The following is a 22,115-nucleotide window of genomic DNA, read 5'->3' on the forward strand; positions in this document are numbered from 1 at the left end:
AGCTGTCTCTCAAAAGCCAATCTTTTAACCATCCTGGCTAACAGGAGGTCATCTTCATTGAGGCTGCCCTCAATGATTCCAGAGTTGCTGGACTCCCCTGTGGGAGAAGCAGCATCTCTGACTATCACTTGTGGAGTCTGGGTTGGAGGAAACCTGTTCTCCCTAACTAGGAGAGGAGGTGGGAGATTTTCCTCCTCATCACTAGCTTCCCCCTCTGTGAGGACATCATCAGAGGGGTTCTTTCTAGCAAACTCTGCCAAGAGCTCCTGGAGCTGTACTTTGGTAGGGTTTGAACCAGTTTTTATCTTTTTGATTTTGCAGAGAGTCCTTAACTCTGACATCCTAAGATGCAGGTAAGGGGTGAGGTTGAGCTCCACCACCATCTCTTCTGCAGTAGACATTATTTCTCTAAAAGTTGGGATACTTTTTAAGAATCTAAATCTATCTCTAGAACTTAATCCAAACTTTTAAACTCTAAAAGAAATGCTAACAGGGACTAACACAAGGCCCTAGCAGGGCTTTTAAAAATCTAGAAAAATAGCTCAAATTTCAAAAATCAGTTTCTAATGACAATTTTTGGAATTTAGTCGTGTGATCAGGTATTGGCTGAGTAGTCCAGCAAATGCAAAGTCTTGTACCCCACCGTTGATCTACCCATGTAGGAAGTTGGCTTTGTATATACTATTTCAAAGTAAGAAATAATGTGCACAGAGTCCAAGGGTTCCCCTTAGAGGTAAGATAGTGGCAAAAAGAGATAATTCTAATGCTCTATTTTGTGGTAGTGAGGTCGAGCAATAGGCTTATCAGAGGGTAGTCTTAAGCATTTGTTGTACACACACAGGCAATAAATGAGGAACACACACTCAAAGACAATTCCAGGCCAACAGGTTTTTATATAGAAAAATATATTTTCTTAGTTTATTTTAAGACCCACAGGTTCAATATTTACAAACAATACTTTAAGTGAAAGGTATGTCACTCAGGTATCTTAGGAACTTTGAATCATCACAATAGCATGTACAGTTTTGGCAAAAATGGCAATAAGCTATTTTAAAATTGGAAACTGTGCAAAAATTCAACAGTTCCTGGGGGAGGTAAGTATTTGTTAGTTTTTCAGGTAAGTAAAGCACTTACAGGGTTCGAAGTTGGGTCCAAGGAAGCCCACCGTGGGGGGGGTGGTTCAGGGCAACCCCAAAGTTACCACACCAGCAGCTCAGGTGCAAAGGTCAAAGTGGTGCCCAAAACGCATAGGCTCCACTGGAGATAGGGGTGCCTCGTTTCTAGTCTGCCAGCAGGTAGGTACCCGCAACTTCGGAGGGCAGACCAGGGGGGTTTGTAGGGCACCGGGGGGGGCACAAGTCAGCACAGAAAGTACACCCTCAGCGGCACAGGGGCGGCCGGGGGCAGAGTGCAAACAGGCGTCAGGTTTGCCATAGGTTTCAATGGAAGACCCAGCGGTCTCTTCAGCGATGCAGGCAGGCAAGGGGGGGGGGGGGTCCTCGGGGTAGCCACCACCTGGGCTAGGGAGAGGGTCACATGGGGGTCGCTCCTGCACTGGAGGTCGGATCCTCCAGGTCCTGGGGGCTGCAGATGCAGTGTGTTTCCCAGGCGTCGGGTTCTTTGAAGCAGGCAGTTGCGGTCAGGGGGAGCCTCTGGATTCCCTCTGCAGGCGTCACTGTGGGGGATAAGGGGGGTCAACTCTGGCTACTCACGGGCTCGCAGTCGCCGGGGAGTCCTCCCTGTAGTGTTGGTTTTCCGCAGGTCGAGCCGGGGGCGTCAGGTGCAGAGTGGAAAGCCTCACGCTTCCGGCGGGAAACGTGTGTATTTAAAAGTTGCTTCTTTGTTGCAAAGTTGCAGTTTCTTTGTAACAGGGCCGCTGTCCTCTGGAGTTCTTGGTCCTTTTAGATGCAGGATAGTCCTCTGAGGCTTCAGAGGAAGCTGGACCCTGGGGGACATGTCGCTGTTGCAGTTTTTCTTGAAGTCGGTAGGGCTGGGGCCAAAGCAGTTGGTGTCTCCGTCTTCTCTGCAGGGCTTCAGGTCAGCAGTCCTTCTTCGTCTTCAGGTTGCAGGAATCTATCTTGCTTGGTTCTGGGGGTCCCTAAATACTCAATTTAGGGGTGTGTTCTAGGTCTGGGAGGTTAGTAGCCAATGGCTACTAACCCTGAGGGTGGCTACACCCTCTTTGTGCCTCCTCCCTGAGGGGAGGGGGGCACATCCCGAATCCTATTGGGGGAATCCTCCATCTGCAAGATGGAGGATTTCTAAAAGTCAGAGTCACCTCAGCTCAGGACACCTTAGGGGTTGTCCAGACCGGCCAGTCACTCCTCCTTGTTTTTCTCATTATCCCCTCTGGCCTTGCCACCAAAAGTGGGGCCGTGGCCGGAGGGGGCGGGCATCTCCACTAGCTGGGATGCCCTGTGGCGCTGTAACAAAGGGGGTGAGCCTTATTAGGCTCACCGCTAGGTGTTACAGTTCATGCAGGGGGAGGTGAGAAGCACCTCCACCCAGTACAGGCTTTATTCCTGGCCACAGAGTGACAAAGGCACTCTCCCCAGGTGGCCAGCAACATGTCTGGTGTGTGGCAGGCTGGCAAAAACTAGTCAGCCCACACTGGAAGTCGGGTATGTTTTCAGGGGGCATCTCTAAGATGCACTCTTGTTGTAGTTCACAATAAAATGTACACTGGCATCAGTGTGCATTTATTGTGCTGAGACGTTTGATACCAAACTTCCCAGTTTTCAGTGTAGCCATTATGGTGCTGTGGAATTCGTGTATGACAGACTCCCAGACCATATACTCTTATGGCTACCCTGCACTAACAATGTCTAAGGTTTTGCTTAGACGCTGTAGGGGCATAGTGCTCATGCAGCTATGCCCTTACCTGTGGTATAGTGCACCCTGCCTTAGGGCTGTAAGGCATGCTAGAGGGGTGACTTATCTATGCCAGAGGCAGTGTGAGGTTGGCATGGCACTCTGAGGGGAGTGCCATGTCGACTTAGTCATTTTCTCCCCACCAGCACACACAAGCTGTGAGGCAGTGTGCATGTGCTGAGTGAGGGGTCCCCAGGGTGGCATAAGACATGCTGCAGCCCTTAGAGACCTTCCCTGGCATCAGGGCCCTTGGTACCAGGGGTACCAGTTACAAGGGACTTACCTGGATGCCAGGGTGTGCCAATTGTGGAGACAAAGGTACAGTTTAGGGAAAGAACACTGGTGCTGGGGCCTGGTTAGCATGCCTCAGCCCACTTTCAAATCATAACTTGGCATCAGCAAAGGCAAAAAGTCAGGGGGTAACCATGCCAAGGAGGCATTTCCTTACAGTCCACGACCCCACACCACCCTGATTTTTGCAGTACCACATCGCAGTAGTGTTATCTGTGAACACCTGCACTACCTTCCCTTTCAGAACAGGAAGAAATGCCTTTAATGCTAGTCGGATCGCCCGGAGCTCCAACAAGTTGATATGGAGCCGGGATTCCGCCAGAGACCAGAGACCCCTGATATCCACCTCTCCCAGATGGCCGCCCCATCCCAGAAGTGAAGCATCTGTCACTACTGTGAGATCTGGTTGGGGAAGGGAGAGGAGTCTGCCTTTGAGCCAAGTGCAGTTCACTAACCACCACTGCAGTTCTCTTTGAGATCTGAACCACGTCAGTAAGATTCCCCTTATGCTGTGCCCATTGGAACTTCAGGTCCCGCTGCAGAGCCCTCATATACCATCTGGCATGCTTGACCAATAGGATGCAGGAAGCCTTGAGGCCCAACAGCCTCAGAGTTAGTCTCGCTGAAGTCCAGGATAGAGGCTGAAACATCGGTATCATAACCTGAATATCTTGGACTCGCAGCTCGGGAGGATAGGCCTGATACTGCACTGTGTCTAGAACAGCTCCAATGAAAGTAAGCTTTTGAGAGGGAGTCAGGTGTGACTTTGGCACATTTATAGACCTCTGGGTCTTACGGTACCACAACCACATCTTTGCATGGGATTTTGTGAAGCCGTAGGACAGTGGCTAAGTTGTGTCTAGCGTGGTACCGCGCCCCTTTCGAAGCCTGGAAAGGGACAGAAGATAGACTGGTGGTAAGCTGGCGCAGAGAGGCCCAAGGATCTGGCCGTAGCTCGAGAATCCTTGAACTTCTCAAGTGCAGAGTCTGCCTTCTCACCAAAAAGATGAGAGGCATCAAAAGGCATGTCGATCAAACTCGACTGGACATCCACTGAAAAGCCAGTAGAACATAGCTAGGTGTGGCGACTTAGGGTCACTGTCAACACACTCGCTCTACCCAGCGAGTCGGTCGTGTCCAATCCACACCTGATAGTACACTTGGCTGCATCTCTCCCATCCTTGGCAGCCTGGAAGAGAGTGTCCCGTACGCCCTCTGGGACCTGGCCAGCACCTGTGCCACCATATCCGATAAAGTATGGGAAAAACGGCCCAATAGGGAAAGAGGTATTTACTGACCTCAATGCCAGGCTGCAGGAAGAAAACAACTTCTTTCCAAGTTGGTCCAGACTCTTGGATTCCCTATCCAGAGGGGCAGATGGGAAGGCACCACAGGAAGTGGAGGCTTGGGCCACAAAGCTTTCCGGGGTGGGGTGTTGGGAGAGGAAACTAGGGTAATTTGGAGCAGGTCTATGGCGGCGGCCGACCGTCCTATTCACAAGAGCCACTGTGCTGGGTTTGGACCATGTACCCGTACCCAGAAGGACGTCCGTTTGGGCTTCATTGAAGGGCAACAGCGGCTCCGATGTAGTCACCCCCGGCTGAAGCACCTCCTTCAGGAGATTCGTCCTGAATGGCACTGTGGGCAAGTCTAGGTCCAAGACCTCAGCTGCCCTACGCACCACCATGGCATAAGAAGCTCCTTCCTCCGTAGCCACATTGGGAGGAGAGAGAATGCCAGTATCTGGAGACGTATCGAGTCCAATGGCTTCCCCTAGATCTTCATACCAATCCTGTTCATGATCCAATCTGTATTCTAAAGGGTTCTCCCACTCCTCACCAGTGCCTGGCTGTTCTAAAAATGAAAAAGCCTCAGGCAGTGTGTCATACGACATCTTTTTGGCTCCGGATCATCCAGAATGAGGATGGGGCTACCATCATCAGTGGGCGCTGGTGGTGGCGGGAGAGTTGATGTCGGGCCCGGATCCACTATCGGATCCTGGGGTCCCCACCGGCGCCGAAGCCGCTGATGCGGAATCAGATGGGGCCCTGCTGACCCTGAAGACCCACCAGAGGTGGCAGCCAGCTCAAAAACAAGGCACATAGCCTCAAAAAATTCCTTTAGTTGAGCGGGGGTCGCTCCAGCTCCCGGAAAGGGAGAGGGGGAGACGCGGAGTCGGCCCTGGACACGGCTTCGCGGAACCTCGCTAGGAACGTCGACGTTCCCTAGACTCCTCGTCGGCCGAGGTAAAGTTCTAATCCGCTTGGACTTCTTTTTGTGCCTCTTACCTGAATGCCCCGAGGACCTCGAATGCGAAGATGATGACTTGGGGCTCCTGGAGCAGTGCTGCGATCTCCTCTTTGAGAGGGACCATGACCTCCTCGGAGTCACGCCGACCAAAGACGACTGCCAGGCCGCTAGAAGTTTGCTCTCTCTCTCTCTCTCTCTCTCTCTCTCTCTCTCTCTCTCTCTCAAGGCCTTCAGAGCCATGGCCCGAAAGTCAGAGCACGACTTCGCGTCGTGGTCCTTGTCAAGGCACCATAGACAAACTTGGTGTGGATCAGTGACCGACATGACGCGATGACAGCCGCCACACAGTTTGAATCCAGTCTTCCTCAAAATCATTTGCACAGACAATCAAAATAATCTTCGATGAAACACTGAAAAAAAGAGTAGCTTTAACCAGACCTGGGCTTAACCGGCACGGAAGGAAAAGAACTGACGTACGTGCCTGGTGTGGTGCCTATATAGAAGACGTGACGTCTCAGATGGCTCCAACGACGCTGACGATGCCACACAGAGCCGGATGATGCCCGTGGACCCGGACGTCACACGACGGGGCGCGCAGGGTACTGCTCAGTAGAAATATTCCGGATTTGAAGCAGACGCCAGGGAATTCCACGGTAAGGAAGCTGCAGTTAGAAGTCTCCATCAGATAGTATATTTTAACATGTCATTTGTCATTGGGATGAATTGGACTGATCTTTCTGAGGTGGATAGTGCTTCCATTAGGAAGTCATCTTTCTGGTAAAGGACGTGCATGTTCACTTTATGAAAGCTCGCCGCACGTTTGACCACTTCGTGGTAAGTTGTGTTGTTGTTTGGGGCTAAAACCCTTGCGTCATAGTAATTCAAATCCAGGTCTCCTTGGGGATCAATATCAGTCTCCCCGTAGGTGGTCATCCGTGGGCTTTGAATGAAATGGGAGCTTCAAAAATGTCTGCAGGGCTCAAGGGGCTGCCAGGTCATTAGGAGAGGAGGAGAAAGTAGGGCTGGTGCCCCTGTCCTTATGTCTTTTGAGCACGTTCCACCTCCACTGTTAATTTCCTCGTCAGAAGCAAAGTCTCTCAGGATTTCAGCAGAAGTAACTTCATCTAAATTCTCACCATTTTGGTAAGGATGAAAACTTTTCCGTCTTGCATCTGGTTCCTATTGAAGCCTCTGTAGGATTCAATTCTAGAAGTCATCTGAGCCAGTTGTCAATGGCTTTGGCACCAGCATCAAACAGGCCCTTTGCTTTGAAGGGCCCAGCAGCTAATGGGTCTTTGGACACTGCAGCAGTGAAAGGAATTGCCCTTGGATGGAGGCCTTATTGGCTCCGAGGCTTTGATCGGAGCTGCCCAGAGATCAAAGGCTATGGAGGTCTTATAGGAAAAAAATATATAACAGGTCTGCTTCATCCAGGTTTCCACTTAAATCATACCATGAAAAAGAAACTAACAATTTTGTAATTTTCACCTCAATATTTACTCTACAAAAGTTCTATTAACTGAGGTTCAGGGCACTCCCAGGCAGTTACTGGCTAGGGAGGAGTAGGGCCCTCTGCTTCATCCTTCATCATATCTCTCTCTTGGGGTGCCCTCTTTTACCCTGCTTACCACTGTCAATGCCTCATTTACTCAAGTCATCTTCCCAGAAGCTGTCAAGACCGGTCAAACTCTCCCACTCCGAAAGAAGCCTACAGTAAATACTGATCACCTTTCCAATTACTGGTCTATCACTCACCTACAAGTCACCAGCAATATCACTGAAAAAACAGTCTATGTTCAACTCCAAGGTCACATCAATAATGACCATTTTCAGCTTAACTACCAGTCTTGCCTTTAGATCATGCTGCAGCACGGAGAGTACCACTTTATACATGGTACACAATGTTCTGTTGACCAAAGGTGAAGATGATCCCTGTTGGACCTCTCAGCTACCTTAAACAGAGTCAACCATCAGAGTCAACCATCAGACCCTTGTATGTACCCTTGTGTCTCGAATGTGATTCACCGGAAATGTCCACTAGTTCCCCTCCTACCTTCCCAACTGACAACATTTTGTTCCTATGAGTACCTCTACGTCGCAAAAGAATCCCATTACCTAGGGAGTTTCCACGGGTTCCATATGGTCTCCTCTCATCCTCAACCTTTAAATGGAGCCACTGGGTGTTCAACTCAATAGCATTAAGATTCACCAACACGCCTACGATGCTCAGCTCTACTTCAGACATCCTATGCCGCAAACACCCCTTGCACACCCTCCAGTCCTGGATGTGCAGGCTCAATCCAACCAAGATAAAGGGCCATATGTACGAACACATTTTCCCATTGACACAGAATGAGGAAAACCCTTTGATACATCTGGCCCAAAATTCCTATTTGCCAACAACAACAAATAAGCCAAAATGCAAACCTGTGTCAATGAAAATAACCTTGACTACTTTGAACCCCAATTACCACAGAATGCCAAGTCAACTAACTTTACCCAGGATACCAAGTTCATTCTCAAGAGACATACTGCCCAACAATGTGAGCCTGGTACCATCTCCCTCTTCAAAAAATGGCAAACCGTTTCTTCCAGAAAGCGACTTTAAAAGTGTTTTTCAAGTCCTTGTACTATTGCATACGGATGGTGGTAATGCCCTTCTTCAGGGCCTCCTATACTCCACACTGGTACCAATTAGAGGCATTTTACACACAGCAGCATGTGTCTTCCAGGGTCTGAAGAAATATGATCACATCAACCCATCCTGACTGAATTACACTATCCCCCACTACCACGCTGCACTACCTTTAAAACCAGCTGCATCACTTACAATGTCATCAAAACCAGCATCTCTGCTTACCACGCAGACAAGCTCAGCATCTCTGGTGGCTTTCTGCAAACTGAAGCCAAGACACAATCAGACTGGAGACTCAAAAATGTTAAAAAGAAAAAACAAGACTGCAGGATTGCTAACAGTATCCCATTATCTATCAGGACCATCCCAAAGGTGTTCCAGTTTTGAAAAAAGCTGAAGACCAACCTGTTTAAAGAACTCTACATCATAATGCATTAACCATCCACAGCTGAGCTTCCCCTCCAATTTCTCACTGACTTAATGCTTGTCTTAGACCATGTACAGCAGTTGACCGCCTTTTGGCTAGGTTCCCACTACAGAAATACCATATACGCACATACTTGGGGAAAATACATAACTGTAACTGACAGCGCAATGAAGAATGACAGCAAACAGTACATAAGTTAGAATCCTAGAATGAACACCTTCTTTGGACGTTTGAAAGACACACATTTCTGAAAGTAATTTTTAAGAACTTTTCTTCTGTTTTGAAACATCAAGCAGTACTTTAAAAAAAGTAAATTATGCTTTTACATGAAAAGATGTACTACAAATAGATGTAACAGCAATTTCTAGAAAGAACCTAGTTAGGCAGAGGTCACACAATACACCTGTGATGGAGTCACACACCTGAAGGTTTTCCAACATCATCTTGTCCAAAGCTTGAACAAAATCTTCATCCTCGGCACAGGGAACATGTTTAATCCCGCCCCCTTTAATCATCACCTCCTATGAAAAAAGTAGAGAGAAAAAGAAAATCTTATCTGTATGTTTATTATGGCAGGAGTCATTCCTAGATATGGTGAAACTAAAGCGATGCAATATCAGATGTGGCTTCACAGTTAATGAAACAGAAGTGGGTTTAAAATTTCTGAAAAGGCAAGGCAGTTCTCAATATTGTTAAGGGCATTGGATAAGAAGTGGTGAGGAGGGAGCCAGGGGGTGGGGAGGGATAAGTGTGGGGCGTTATCATAGTTAACTTCAATAGTTTGTTGGTACACATTAATTTTAAAGTCTGAAACACACTATACTAATACTTCCACCAGGCAACCCAAGCTAGTACGAGCCTGACTTCCTTTCAGGCTTCTGGGTGAGTTATTCCATCTTATATATATCAGTTCAGAAAATGTAATTTCATATGGCTTATCACTTTACTGGCATAGCTATGGTTTAGCTTAGGGTGCACAGCCCTAACAGATTTGGACAGCTGGCAGGATAAACCAATTTTACAAGCTACAGTCTAAGGCCGTTATAGAAATTAGCACTGAAATATCAATATGGGATATTTGGAAATGCAATAATTCTAGTGCCAAACATCAGTTTGTCACTTAATGTTCAATTTGAAAAATAAACAAATTACCCAATACGAAAGTGTATTTTCATGAAAATAAACAGTCACTAGACTTTCTCTGAAATGCTTCATTTTTAGAGAAACATAAGGTCTGTGCCCAATCATATGCGTCATTTTCCTCAAGAACACGAAAGTACAGATTCTGTCCTACTGGAATGGGTTTATGCTGTGGCTGTCCATATTACTTCAAAGTGGGGGGACATTACATACACACATCCAAACACACTCCCATGCCACACACACACACACACACACACACACACACACACACACACACACACAAACCCAAACACACACCCACCCACCCACACACTTACTTACCTTGAGACACATCCATTTCTGGTTTTCCCTTGTTAGGCTCACCCAGAATAAGCTCCTCCGTTCAGATCCATTGCAGGACTCAAATTCAAACTAATGGTGTAATTCACAATAATCCCGTGGCTTTATTGTAATGGTGACAGGCTATATTGCAGGCCATACACTGTCAATCATACAGGACCGAACATGATTTTGCATCTCTCAAGATCTCCAGTTCGCGATCAGAATTCTCCAAAAAACATAAGCTGTGGCAGTGTTATGGGCTGAGCTTGACCCTCCAGCCAGAGACACATGCTCTGTTTTTAAACTGGCACTCCAAGGGTAAGGCACTGGAGGCATCACCACTTTCAGGTGGCGTCAGACCCTCACCATGTCTGATAACTTCACATGGATGAGCCATCCTTGCACTCTGAGTTCCCAAGTGTGAACACATCAATTGAGTAACATTTTTCTTGCCATGTTTTAAGGCTAGAGTTTTCCTGCCTGCTTAAAGCTGTGTTGCAAAATCCTCCCCCTTCTTTAGTCTGGTGAGAGTTTTGCCAGTTTCTGAAGTACGCAGCGCATGCATGTTATCTATTAGGAAATTTGGTATCAAAACCAATTTGCAGCATATTTATTGAACACATTTCTTGTACAAAACTGCAGAAGTTAATTAGCATATGCACATTTCAAACTGAATAATGTGTAGAAAGTAGAAATATAAGGATTTTACACCTTCTCAGATACACGGCTGTTCTTTAAAACCTACCCTTTACCACAACTTCCTTGACCTTCCATTGGGCATTTTCATAACACAAAGAGTCATTACGCATGCTGCAACATGGTTACAGTCTACTACCACTAGTTTTTAGTAAGAAAAACCTACTTACATATAAGTAGTCCCTAATGTTGATCTCTTACACAGATTAGTTGTAATAATTTTCCGCCGTCAAGTTGGGAGTTTCAAGGTATCTTGAATATAGAAGTATAAGAATATAACTTATCTTGAATCAGTGTCCCTTTAGTAGAACAGTAACCTCATTTGAAAGAATCCTAACTCCAACCAATGAGGGGATAGTGTCTTAAGCTTTACCTCTACCACAGGGTCTCACCTCAGATTTCCAGGACAATTCTGTAGATAGTATAGAACTATTTGTGAGCCTCTATCAGTGGAGATTCTACAAAAGATATCAACAGTGGAGAACTGTAGTTGGAGGTAAGTAACTTTTTTCTTCTCCAGCATAGATCTTTCACAAGAGTCTTCTGCTTTAATTAGATTAGAAAGTAGTAACAAATATAACTGAAATAAACTTGTGGAGTCAATGGATTGTGGGAAGGACTAGAAAAGGGGCTCACCCTTACAGAAAAAGAAGAAATGTTTGGCCCACCGATGTGTGTCCTTCCAATTGGAAGACCATGTCTCTCCAAATCACACTTTCTCCAGTTCTGAACTTTTCACATACAAATCACTGTTTTCAGGCCTGATAGTTTAATTAATTCAATGGAGGTAATGCAAGACTACACCACCCAAACTGCATTAGGTGATTACCCAAAAGTTCTGGACGGAAAATGGTATCCGTAATGACCTCAAAGGATTTGGCAGTAGTGTCTGGTTATTGTGCAAAAGGTTTCCATGCTGCCACCCAACAAATGAGGACCAGTAATACCATGCATAGGGCCTGCCACACTCCTATGTGTTCCATAGCTGCTCTAATAAGTGATTATCTGGCGTTCGTGTGCCAGAGTATGATGGCCACTGCCACACGTCTTGAAATTCTTTGCCTGGGTAAAGGATAGCCTTTCTAGGGTTTGAGAATTTAATTAATAGGTGATAAGATTATTTTATTCTAAAACTTGGAAGGATATTCGCATATCTAAAGAATGGAGAGCTGTTTGTGTTACATCAGAAGGGTGTTGGAAAAAAAAAGCTTAGGCTATAACTGGATCATAACAATGGAAGTAAGTTGTCACCTTTGGAAAGAAATGCTGATTTGTACGTATTACTAATTTGTTTTTAATGAAATAGATTACCTTGAATTTTGCTCACTTATAAACTGATGCTTGTGAGATAAATTAAGCTCTTTTCCATGAAAGGTATCTAAGACCTTCCCTATGGACTGGCTTGAATAACTCCTCAAACAAAATAACGCTTTATTCAGGTCTCTTCTTGAAGGAAGACATCATGTTGGTGGAAAACTTAAGTATGTAATGATCCTTGTGGCACATGAAAATTGAGGGTCAGAAGCTTAATGCAATCTTGATTTCGCTGCAAAGCGTACTGTTACTGATGCTTACTTCGGTCGAGCTTGATCTAGCTCAGCAGATAAGGAAACGTTTGGATGAAGAATTTTTGATGAGCACCTGACTCAGAATCATTTTCATTCTGCCTTGTTTGAACAGATGGAGGATGTTGTTCCCTGCTGGTCGAGAATGTCTTTACAGGCTGTGGAATTATCTACTTGAATAACAGGACTGTATTCAGGAATCATGCCAACAGATTCAGAGATCCAAAGCAAACTGAAAGCAAATCCATTGATGAACTGAGAAGCATGCGAGCTTCCGGCAAAAGAAAAAAAACACATCTGTTAACCATTAATGCCAAGAAATATCAGAGTTATCAGAATTAACTGGGATGTTCATGTTTAAGCTTCATCATTACATATGGGATCTGGGAAGTAGGAGGAAAGGCTTATATTCCTCAATATGCAATCAAGTGCACACAAACACCACAAATGTGTCTGAGATATGGCTTCCTAAAATGTTGGTGCACTGACAAAGATCTAAAATTAATCTCCATTCTCTCTTCTTCGCTAAAAGGCATCTGGAAAGGAAACATACATTGTTTTGTTTTGGAAAGACTGAACACTGTGTTTATGAAAACTAGAAGACTTTATTCCAAACCATACAACGAACTCTGGCCAGTCCGTGATCGTCAGCAACTGTCTGCTTGCTCAGCATCTCAGAATCTATACACCGGATTCCAGAAGTGGAAGCATCACAGTTGCCAAGTTACAGCATCACAGAACAGGACACATTACAACTAAAATACAACACATTCTCTTTCCTTACTAAGATTTTCCCAAATAACTATAATACATAATGAGCTATATAACTATTTCAAAACATGAGCAATAAAACTAATTCAGATACATATATAGTCCTTCGATTTTCTAGGTCTCACTCTCACAAGTGGGCTTGGTTCCTTCACACTAGATTTGTTATCTGTGTACATTTTGTTTGTCACTTCTGAACCTGTACCCTTGTTTGACTTCAACCATTCATGCCGCTCCACATCACTACACACCATCACTCTCCTTTTATTCCACCACCTGCCATTCAGATAACTTGGAGTTACCCTTTCTCATCATATTTCCCAAGCACACCCTCACCAACATTCCTTTCACATATTTCTGTTTTTCTTAATTTTGTCATTGTGTCTTTTCTTGTACCGAGTTTGATAACTTTCCACTTTCTCACTTAATCTGCTATACGCCACCTTCTGCTGACCAGATCTAGCCATCCACGCTGGCACATCTGCCATACAGGGCACTCACTCTTTCAGCAAACAAAACAACGGTTTCCCCATTAAAGAATGCATAGTGGTTCTATAATTCCATAACATATACCTGACTTGATCCCTTCAACTAGAATTACTCAACATGACCAATTGTATGCTTCCCCCATTACACAGTTAAAGCACTCAATCATGCTGTTTCCCCTGGAATGATAAGACAGGAGCCCGACAATGCTATTAACCATTTCCTCAGGTAATTGCAGAAATCTTCACAAGTAAACTGTTGACCATGTCCTCACAAAAAACAATCACAATGTTTTCACCTCTCTCATGAATGCCACCTCATGCCTTTTTGAGAAGTAATCCATCATTACTACAGTAAACAACATTCTACCAACATGTTTTGGCAAAGCCACACAACACATAGTTGACTCTTGCAACTGATGCAACTTGTCCCTACAAGTGAACGAAATACAATCCTGTGCAACTCTCTCTATTTGTCTGTCCATGCCTGGCCACCAAAAATGTACTTATGTTTTTCTTTTCATTCCAGACATCCCTACATGCCCCTCGTGACTGCAATCTTAACAATCTTTCTTGAAAATTCACAGGCACCATTAGCCTTTCACTTCTTGTTACAACACCTTCCACAACTGACATCCATTCTGATACATTTTAGAACACTTACAATTCTCCCACCAATTTGCATCTCTGGACATGGGGCAATACCTCCATCAATTTTACTAATTGGGGATCCGTCAAAACCACCTACTTCCACCCATCCTCTCTAATCGCCCAACAGACATCCAACACCTCAGCTACCCCATCCATTGATCCTCCTCATTCACACTCAGATTTTCCAGTTGTAATCTTGACAGACAATCTGTGTTGATATTTTTTACTCTTGGCACATATTTCACAGTAAACAAGTCCAATGTGCAGTGTTGCTCTTCCAGCTCCTGCCGTTAAAAAAATTCCAATAATGTCATATGATCCGTGTGAAGTTCAAAATTCACATCCCACACAAAAATCCAACAGTGCTGCATGGCAGGGCCTCTTCTTCAACCATGGAGTATTTGCTTTCTGCTCCTTTCAAGGTGCGAGATGCGAATGCAAATGCTCTCTCTCTCTTCATGCACTTGCAGCAATGCTGTCCCAAGTCCCTAACTGCTAGCATATGTCAATGTAATCAATTTGTCTTCAGGGTCAAATGGTTTTAAGTAACAGCCTTCACTATAGACTCCTTCGCCTCATTAAGTGCCTTTTGACTCTCGACCTACCATTAAAAATTTACTCCTTCATCAAATTCCCCAATACATGAACTTCATCTGCAAAACGGCGTACAAACTTAGCGAAATACTCCGCAACTCCCTGAAATGATCTTAGCTGATCTTTATCTTGTGGGGGAGGAGCTTTTCCCTTTTGCCTTCCTCCCTTGAAATTCTGACTCTGCAATGAAATACCTCAAGACTGGCAATGTGTTACCACAGTAACCCTCGGGTTCCATGTCTGTGGGACTTCAATTCACCCATCTTCAAACTTTCTTAAATCGGCTTGTCAATGAGCGCAAATGGTGAACATGAATTAGCCCAGACATGCACATCTTTTCCACCCACCATTGTTTAACTTTTAGTAGGGTGATAAACATTATTCATTTCCTTGGTCTGATCACCTGACTATTCATTCAACTGTGGTTCCATGCCACAAACTACTAAAGAACGAGTTACTTACCTTCGGTAACGACTTTTCTGGTGGATACATTAGCTACCTGTGGATTCCTCACCTCATGAATACTCCCATGGCGCCAGCATTCGACGGAAATCTTCTTACTAGTCTCTGCACGTCGACGAGGACGTCACTGTCTCGCACGCGACGCCGTCTGACGTCATACAGGCAATAAGAGGTCCTCGACGACGTGCAGACGTCAGTACCAATCATTTTTTACGTGCATGAGAACAACCAGGCAATGCAATGAAAGAGCAAGGCAACATCCATTATATTGTAAAATACACCACATTGTATGAATAACTGTAAATCTTTTTATGTACATATATATATATATATATATAAAACTCTCTCTTTTAAAATATATACACACACCAAGTATATACATAAAGATATATACACATATACACATATATATATATAAATATATTATATATATACATCTATTGAACCCTCAAGGACCAAGAGGAGCGCACTCAAGGATTACTTGGCAAGACCATAAAGGCAACGGGGAGGCGGGTGGGACCGTGAGGAATCCACAGGTAGCTAATGTATCCACCAGAAAAGTCGTTACCGAAGGTAAGTAACTCGTTCTTCTGATGGATACAACTACCTGTGGATTCCTCACCTCATGAATAGAGTCCCAAAGCAGTACCACGCCCGGCGGTGGGTGCCTAAATGGTCAAACCAAGAAATCCTGCAGCACTGACCGTGCAAAATGGCTGTCCCTTCTAACCTCAGAATCTAAACAGTAATGTTTTGCAAAAGTGTGAAGGGACGACCAAGTTGCGGCCTTGCAGATGTCGACCACAGGAACACCTCTGGCTAAGGCCGAAGTGGCCGACTTAGCTCTGGTGGAATGAGCTCCAATGCCCTCAGGAGGATCCTTCTTTGCCAAAGAGTAACATATTTTAATGCAAAGAACAACCCACCTGGATAGTGTTCTCTTGTGGACTGCCTTTCCTCTCCTCTTGCCCACGTATCCAATAAACAGCTGATCCTCCAGCCTGAAATCCCTTGTTCTATCGATAAAGAAGCTCAACGCTCTCTTTGGGTCCAGACGGTGCAGTCTTTCTTCCTCTTTGGAAGGATGAGGCGGAGGATAGAACGTGGACAAAGTAATTGCCTGAGCCAAATGGAAGGGTGAAACAACCTTCGGGAGGAAAGCAGCCTTGGTCCTCAACACCACCTTATCCCCATAAAAAGTTGTATAAGGGGGTTTTACTGATAAGGCCTGCAACTCACTCACTCTCCTTGCTGATGTTATAGCTATCAGGAAGACTGTTTTTAAAACCAAATACCTCAAGGGGCAAGAATGCATAGGTTCAAAAGGGGACCCCATAAGGAAAGTCAGGACTAAGGACAAATCCCATTGCGGCATAACGAATGGCTTTGGAGGATATTGATTTAGAAGACCTTTCAAGAATCTGATAACAATAGGGGATTTAAATAAAGATGGTTGGTCTGGAAGACATATGAAGGCTGACAAGGCCGATAAATAACCTTTAATGGTAGCCACTGCACAACCTTTTTGCGCCAGAGATAGAGCAAAAGACAAAATGTCCGATAGATGAGCATGTAAGGGATCAATCTGCCTCTCTCCACACCACGCAACAAATTTAGACCACCTATTAGCGTAGATAGATTTAGTGGAGTGTCGCCTGGCCGCTAATATAACATCCACTACCTCAGGCGGGAGAGAGAAGGAACTCAGGTTGCCCCGTTCAATCTCCAGGCATGTAGGTGCAGACTCTGGAGGTTGGGGTGTAGAACCTGCCCCTGCGACTGTGAGAGGAGGTCTGCCCTGAAAGGGAGACGGAGCGGCGGGCACGTTGAGAGTTGGAGAAGGTCGGAGTACCACACCCTCCTTGGCCAATCCGGAGCTATTAAGATTACTAGAGCCCGGTCTTGGCGAATCTTCCTCAATACTCGAGGAATCAAGGGTATGGGAGGAAACGCGTAAAGCAACTGGCCGCACCAGGTCATTTGAAACGCGTCCCCCAACGCTTCCTGCATCGGATACTGAAGGCTGCAGAACAACGGACAATGCGCGTTCTCTCGAGTGGCGAACAGATCTACCCGAGGAAACCCCCACTTCTGGAAGATTAAACGGACTTGATCTGGATGGAGACGCCACTCGTGGTCTGCCGAGAAGTGGCGACTGAGACTGTCCGCACGCACGTTCAAAACTCCGGCCAGATGGTTTGCTATCAAGCAAATCCGATGGTCCTTTGCCCAGGACCATAGTCGAAGAGCTTCTCTGCAGAGAAGGTACGACCCCACTCCTCCCTGCTTGTTTATGTACCACATCGTGGTAGTATTGTCCGTTAGGACCTGTACCGACTGACCACGAAGGGAAGGGAGGAAGGCCTTGAGAGCCAGACGTACAGCCCGTAACTCTAACAGATTGATGTGAAAAATCTGTTCCTCTGGAGACCAAAGACCTTTGATCTCCAGATCCCCCAGATGAGCTCCCCACCCTAGAGTGGAAGCATCCGTTATGACTGTTGTCACTGGTGGCGACTGCTGGAACGGCTTTCCTTGTGAAAGATTGTTGCTTGCAATCCACCACTTCAAATCCACAGCAGCATCTCTGGAGATCTTGACAGTACCCTCTAGATCCCCTCTGTGTTGAGACCACTGCCTTCGGAGGCACCACTGAAGAGCCCTCATGTGCCAGCGAGCATGCGTGACCAACAGAATGCAGGAGGCAAAAAGACCGAGCAGACGAAGGACCTTGAGGACTGGAACTACCGCTCCATTTCGAAACATTGGAACCAAATCCTGAATATCTTGAATCCGCTGAGGCGGAGGAAAGGCCCGACCCAATGTTGTATCCAGTACTGCCCCTATGAACAGGAGGCGCTGAGAGGGCTCTAGGTGAGATTTGGGCTCGTTCACCGAAAAGCCCAGGTCGAACAACAACTGGGTTGTTGACTGCAGATGACGCAACACAAGCTCCGGGGACTTGGCTTTGATTAACCAATCGTCCAAGTAAGGGAATACTGCTATCCCCTTCCTTCTGAGCTCTGCCGCAACCACCGACATCACCTTCGTGAAGACTCGAGGTGCTGAAGTAAGACCAAACGGAAGGACCGCAAACTGGTAGTGTTGCGATCCCACCACAAACCGGAGATACTTCCTGTGTGACTTGAGTATCGGGATATGAAAGTAAGCATCCTGCAAGTCGACAGACACCATCCAGTCTTCCATGTTCAACGCCAAAAGCACCTGTGCTAGGGTCAGCATCTTGAACTTTTCCTGCTTGAGGAACCAATTCAAGATCCTCAGGTCCAGAATTGGTCTCAAACGACCATCCTTCTTGGGAATCAGGAAATACCTTGAGTAAACTCCTTGACCCCTTTCCTGCTCCGGGACCAACTCCACCGCGCCCTTTAAAAGGAGGACTTCTACCTCCTGTTCTAGCAACAGGAGGTGTTCTTGTGAACAATACGAAGGGCGGGGCGGGATGAGGGGCGGAAACTCCCGAAAGGGAAGGGTGTAGCCTTTTCCCACAACACTGAGAACCCAAGTGTCCGACGTAACAGTCTCCCATTTGGTGAGAAAATGCTGTAATCTTCCCCCTACAGGAGAGGAGTGAGTGGGAAATGGTGGAAGCCTAAGGCTGCTTCCCCTGCTGCACCCCGCCAGAGGATGAGGAAGAGGCAGAGTGCTGCTGAGAAGCTCCCCTGGTGCGGACCCTACCCCTCCCCCTAAAAGATCTATAGGGATGGGAAGAGGCAGGTTGCTGATATCTTCCCCGAAAGGAAGAGGAGGAAGAGCCACGCCCAAATCCACGAAACCTCCTGAAGAATCTGGAAGAGGCCGTGGAAGAAGGAGCTTGGAGTCCCAGCGACTTAGCCGTGGCCCTGCTCTCCTTAAACCGTTCCAAGGCCGAATCAGCCTTAGCCCCAAACAGTTTGTCCCCATCAAACGGGAGATCCAACAATGTGGACTGTACATCTGCCGAAAAGCCCGAGTTACGGAGCCAGGCCTGTCTCCTTTCCACCACAGTTGTGCCCATTGCTCTGGCTACCGAGTCGGTGGTATCCAGTCCCGTCTGGATAATTTGGGTCGCAGCAGCCTGAGCATTAGAGACAAGATCCAAAAGACCCTGGGGAAGCTCTGTAAACGAAGAGGAGATGTCATCCATCAGAGCATGAATATACCTCCCCAGGATACAGGTTGCATTGGTGGCTTTTAAAGCCAGACTGCAGGACGAAAAAATCTTCTTCGACTGCGCCTCCAGCTTTTTTGAATCTCTGTCCCCCGGCACCGTCGGAAAAGAACCAGGCGCTGACTTTGACGAACAGGAGGCCTGCACAACCAAGCTCTCCGGCGTAGGGTGCCTAGATAGGAAACCAGGATCAGTTGGAGCCGTCCGATACCTCCTGGCCACGGCTCTGTGAACTGCTGGGGAAGATGCCGGCTTCTTCCACACCTCTAAAACCGGATCCAGCAGAGCGTCATTAAAAGGTAATAGAGGCTCCGCCGCGGCTGAGGCCGGATGCAACACCTCTGTCAAAAGGTTTTGTTTCGCCTCCACCACCGGCAAAGGCAGGTCCAAAAAACTAGCTGCCTTCCGTACCACTGTATGAAAGGAAGCAGCTTCCTCGGTATATTCCCCCGGGGACGAAAGGTCCCACTCAGGGGAAGTGTCCAGCCCACTGGCCGACTCCAGTCCACGCAGCCCATCACCCGAGTCCTCTAGCTCTCCTTCCTCTAGGGCTCGTTGGTACTCCTGCTCCTCTAGTACCCGGAGAGCACGCCTCCTTGAATGCAGTCGTTGCTCAATCCGCGGAGTCGACAATACCTCCGCCGAAGTCGGAGATCGGCGCCGATCTTCCGAAGCCACCGACGCCGCATCCGGCGCCACAGGTAACTTCGGCGCCGACTGAAGAGCAGATGAAACGGATGGACCCACCGGAGTCACAGGCCGAAATCTCGACGTCGACGGGATGGAAATCCCTGGGGCCAATCCCTCCGAAGCCATCGGCGCCGACACTGGCGCCGAGCCCACGTTCCCAAACGGGAGAAAGGGCATAAAGGGTGCCGGCCGAAGAGGCGCAGGATCACCCAAAGAAAAGGCCAAAGGTCCAGCCGGAGCACCCCCTGGAGCCATCTGTTGGAAGATGGCATACATCGCATTCAAGAATGCGGAACTATCGGCTCCAGGGGTGGGAAAAGCCGGATACTGGGGTGCCTGACTCGGAGGCGACCCCGACGCCGGCCTCGGCGTCTGCGCCGGAGAAAATACTTGAGGCTCCAATACCTCAATCACCGACGCCTGTCCAGGCAAAGTTGGAGACGCCGGAGAGAGCAACGGCGTCGAAGGATGCGGCGTCACCGTGGGGCTGACCTCCCATGTCCTCCGGCGCCGATCCGGAGACCTGGAACGAGCCTCCCTTGAATGACGCCGAGATTCTCTACGGCGCCGGGAGTCTCGATGACGCCGATGTCTTGGAGAAGACTTTTTCTTGTGATGCTTCTCCTTTGACTTGGCCATAAACAGCTTCGCCTCGCGTTCTTTAAGGGCCTTCGGATTCATGTGCTGACACGAATCACAAGTCGAGACGTCGTGGTCGGAGCTCAAACACCAAAGGCAATCGGAATGAGGATCCGTCACCGACATCTTGCCTCCACACTCACGACAAGGCTTAAATCCAGACTTTCTCTGCGACATTATTTCCACAGAGAAAGAGTACGCAGCAAGATATACACTGTAACCGCAAGAGTAACAGTTGCTCCCTCGAAGATAACCGTTTCGAATGCACGGAAAAAAGGGAACTGACGTCTGCACGTCGTCGAGGACCTCTTATTGCCTGTATGACGTCAGACGGCGTCGCGTGCGAGACAGTGACGTCCTCGTCGACGTGCAGAGACTAGTAAGAAGATTTCCGTCGAATGCTGGCGCCATGGGAGTATTCATGAGGTGAGGAATCCACAGGTAGTTGTATCCATCAGAAACCTTAACGTCATCCTAATCACTCGAACTCGACTCTTCTTCACAAATTCACAGCTTTTTATTTTTTTTTATTAACTTGAAGCATCTGACATTTTACATACCCTCCAGAAATGACTCAACTTATTACATTTAAAACATCAGCCTTTGGTGGTCGGACAAGTGTTCCTCTCAGCTGTGTGCCTTATACTCCCACATCTAATGCACATTCTCATTTTTCCCATGCCTTGGGTTTTCACATTCCTCTTATCACATTCACGGTTTTTTTCAAACCCTTTCTTACTGTATTTACTTCATATACACTTTCGGATTCATCATTAACCTTGTACACAGCGCCCCTCAATCCTTAACATAGTGAAGTGTTTTCATTGTGCCTGGCCACAACAATGGTTTTATCGAATGTGGGATCTTTTAGTACTAACAATTTCTCTTGTATTTTCATGTTATTCACCCTATTGATCTCTTATTATTTCATCTCTGAGGTCTCTGAACTGCATGTAATAGCTAAGCGTCTCAACACCACAACATACTGAGCTATTGTTTTCCCTTGTTTTTGAGCTCAGTAAAAAAAAAAAAGTATGCCGTTCAACTACTTTACGTATTTTCTTCCCATAGCTCTTTTCCAGAGCTTTTAAAGCACCTCCGTACTCATCTTCCTCATTGGTATCTGACGTAGCGTCCTCACCTCTGCCTTCTAACTTTGCTCTGGTTAGGGCTTTTAGAACTTTTCTCCCTTCCACCCACTGTGTTTAAGAATCACTAGCTCCCTTTTTGATATAAATACATCTCCCCTCTAGCTTCCAAATAAGTTACAAAAGTTTCCTTTCAGTCCTCCCATGCCATGCTGGGTTGGCCTGGATCCTGTAAAAACGTTAGAGGAGCAGGTACGGCTTGCAACGACATGACTGGAATGAATAGACCTTCACCCACAATGTGCAGCTGCACGAGCACCAGTGAAGTTTACCAAAATAAAAAAATTATAATACACTCTAAATCTTGT

General features: G+C 46.7%; 1 protein-coding gene across 10 annotated transcripts in view; it reads right to left on the reverse strand.

Annotated features, from left to right (window-relative positions):
- The window catches only part of UPF2 (UPF2 regulator of nonsense mediated mRNA decay), a 765,941-nt gene that overhangs the window by 232,543 nt on the left and 511,283 nt on the right, over positions 1-22,115 (reverse strand). For all 10 annotated transcript variants that reach the window (XM_069228662.1, XM_069228663.1, XM_069228659.1 and 7 more), the window contains one exon: positions 8,897-8,995. In XM_069228662.1, the coding sequence (XP_069084763.1) occupies positions 8,897-8,995 (99 nt within the window). The remainder of the gene's footprint in view (positions 1-8,896; positions 8,996-22,115) is intronic.

This window comes from Pleurodeles waltl, chromosome 4_1 (genome assembly GCF_031143425.1).
Source record: "Pleurodeles waltl isolate 20211129_DDA chromosome 4_1, aPleWal1.hap1.20221129, whole genome shotgun sequence".
Lineage (NCBI taxonomy): Eukaryota > Metazoa > Chordata > Amphibia > Caudata > Salamandridae > Pleurodeles > Pleurodeles waltl.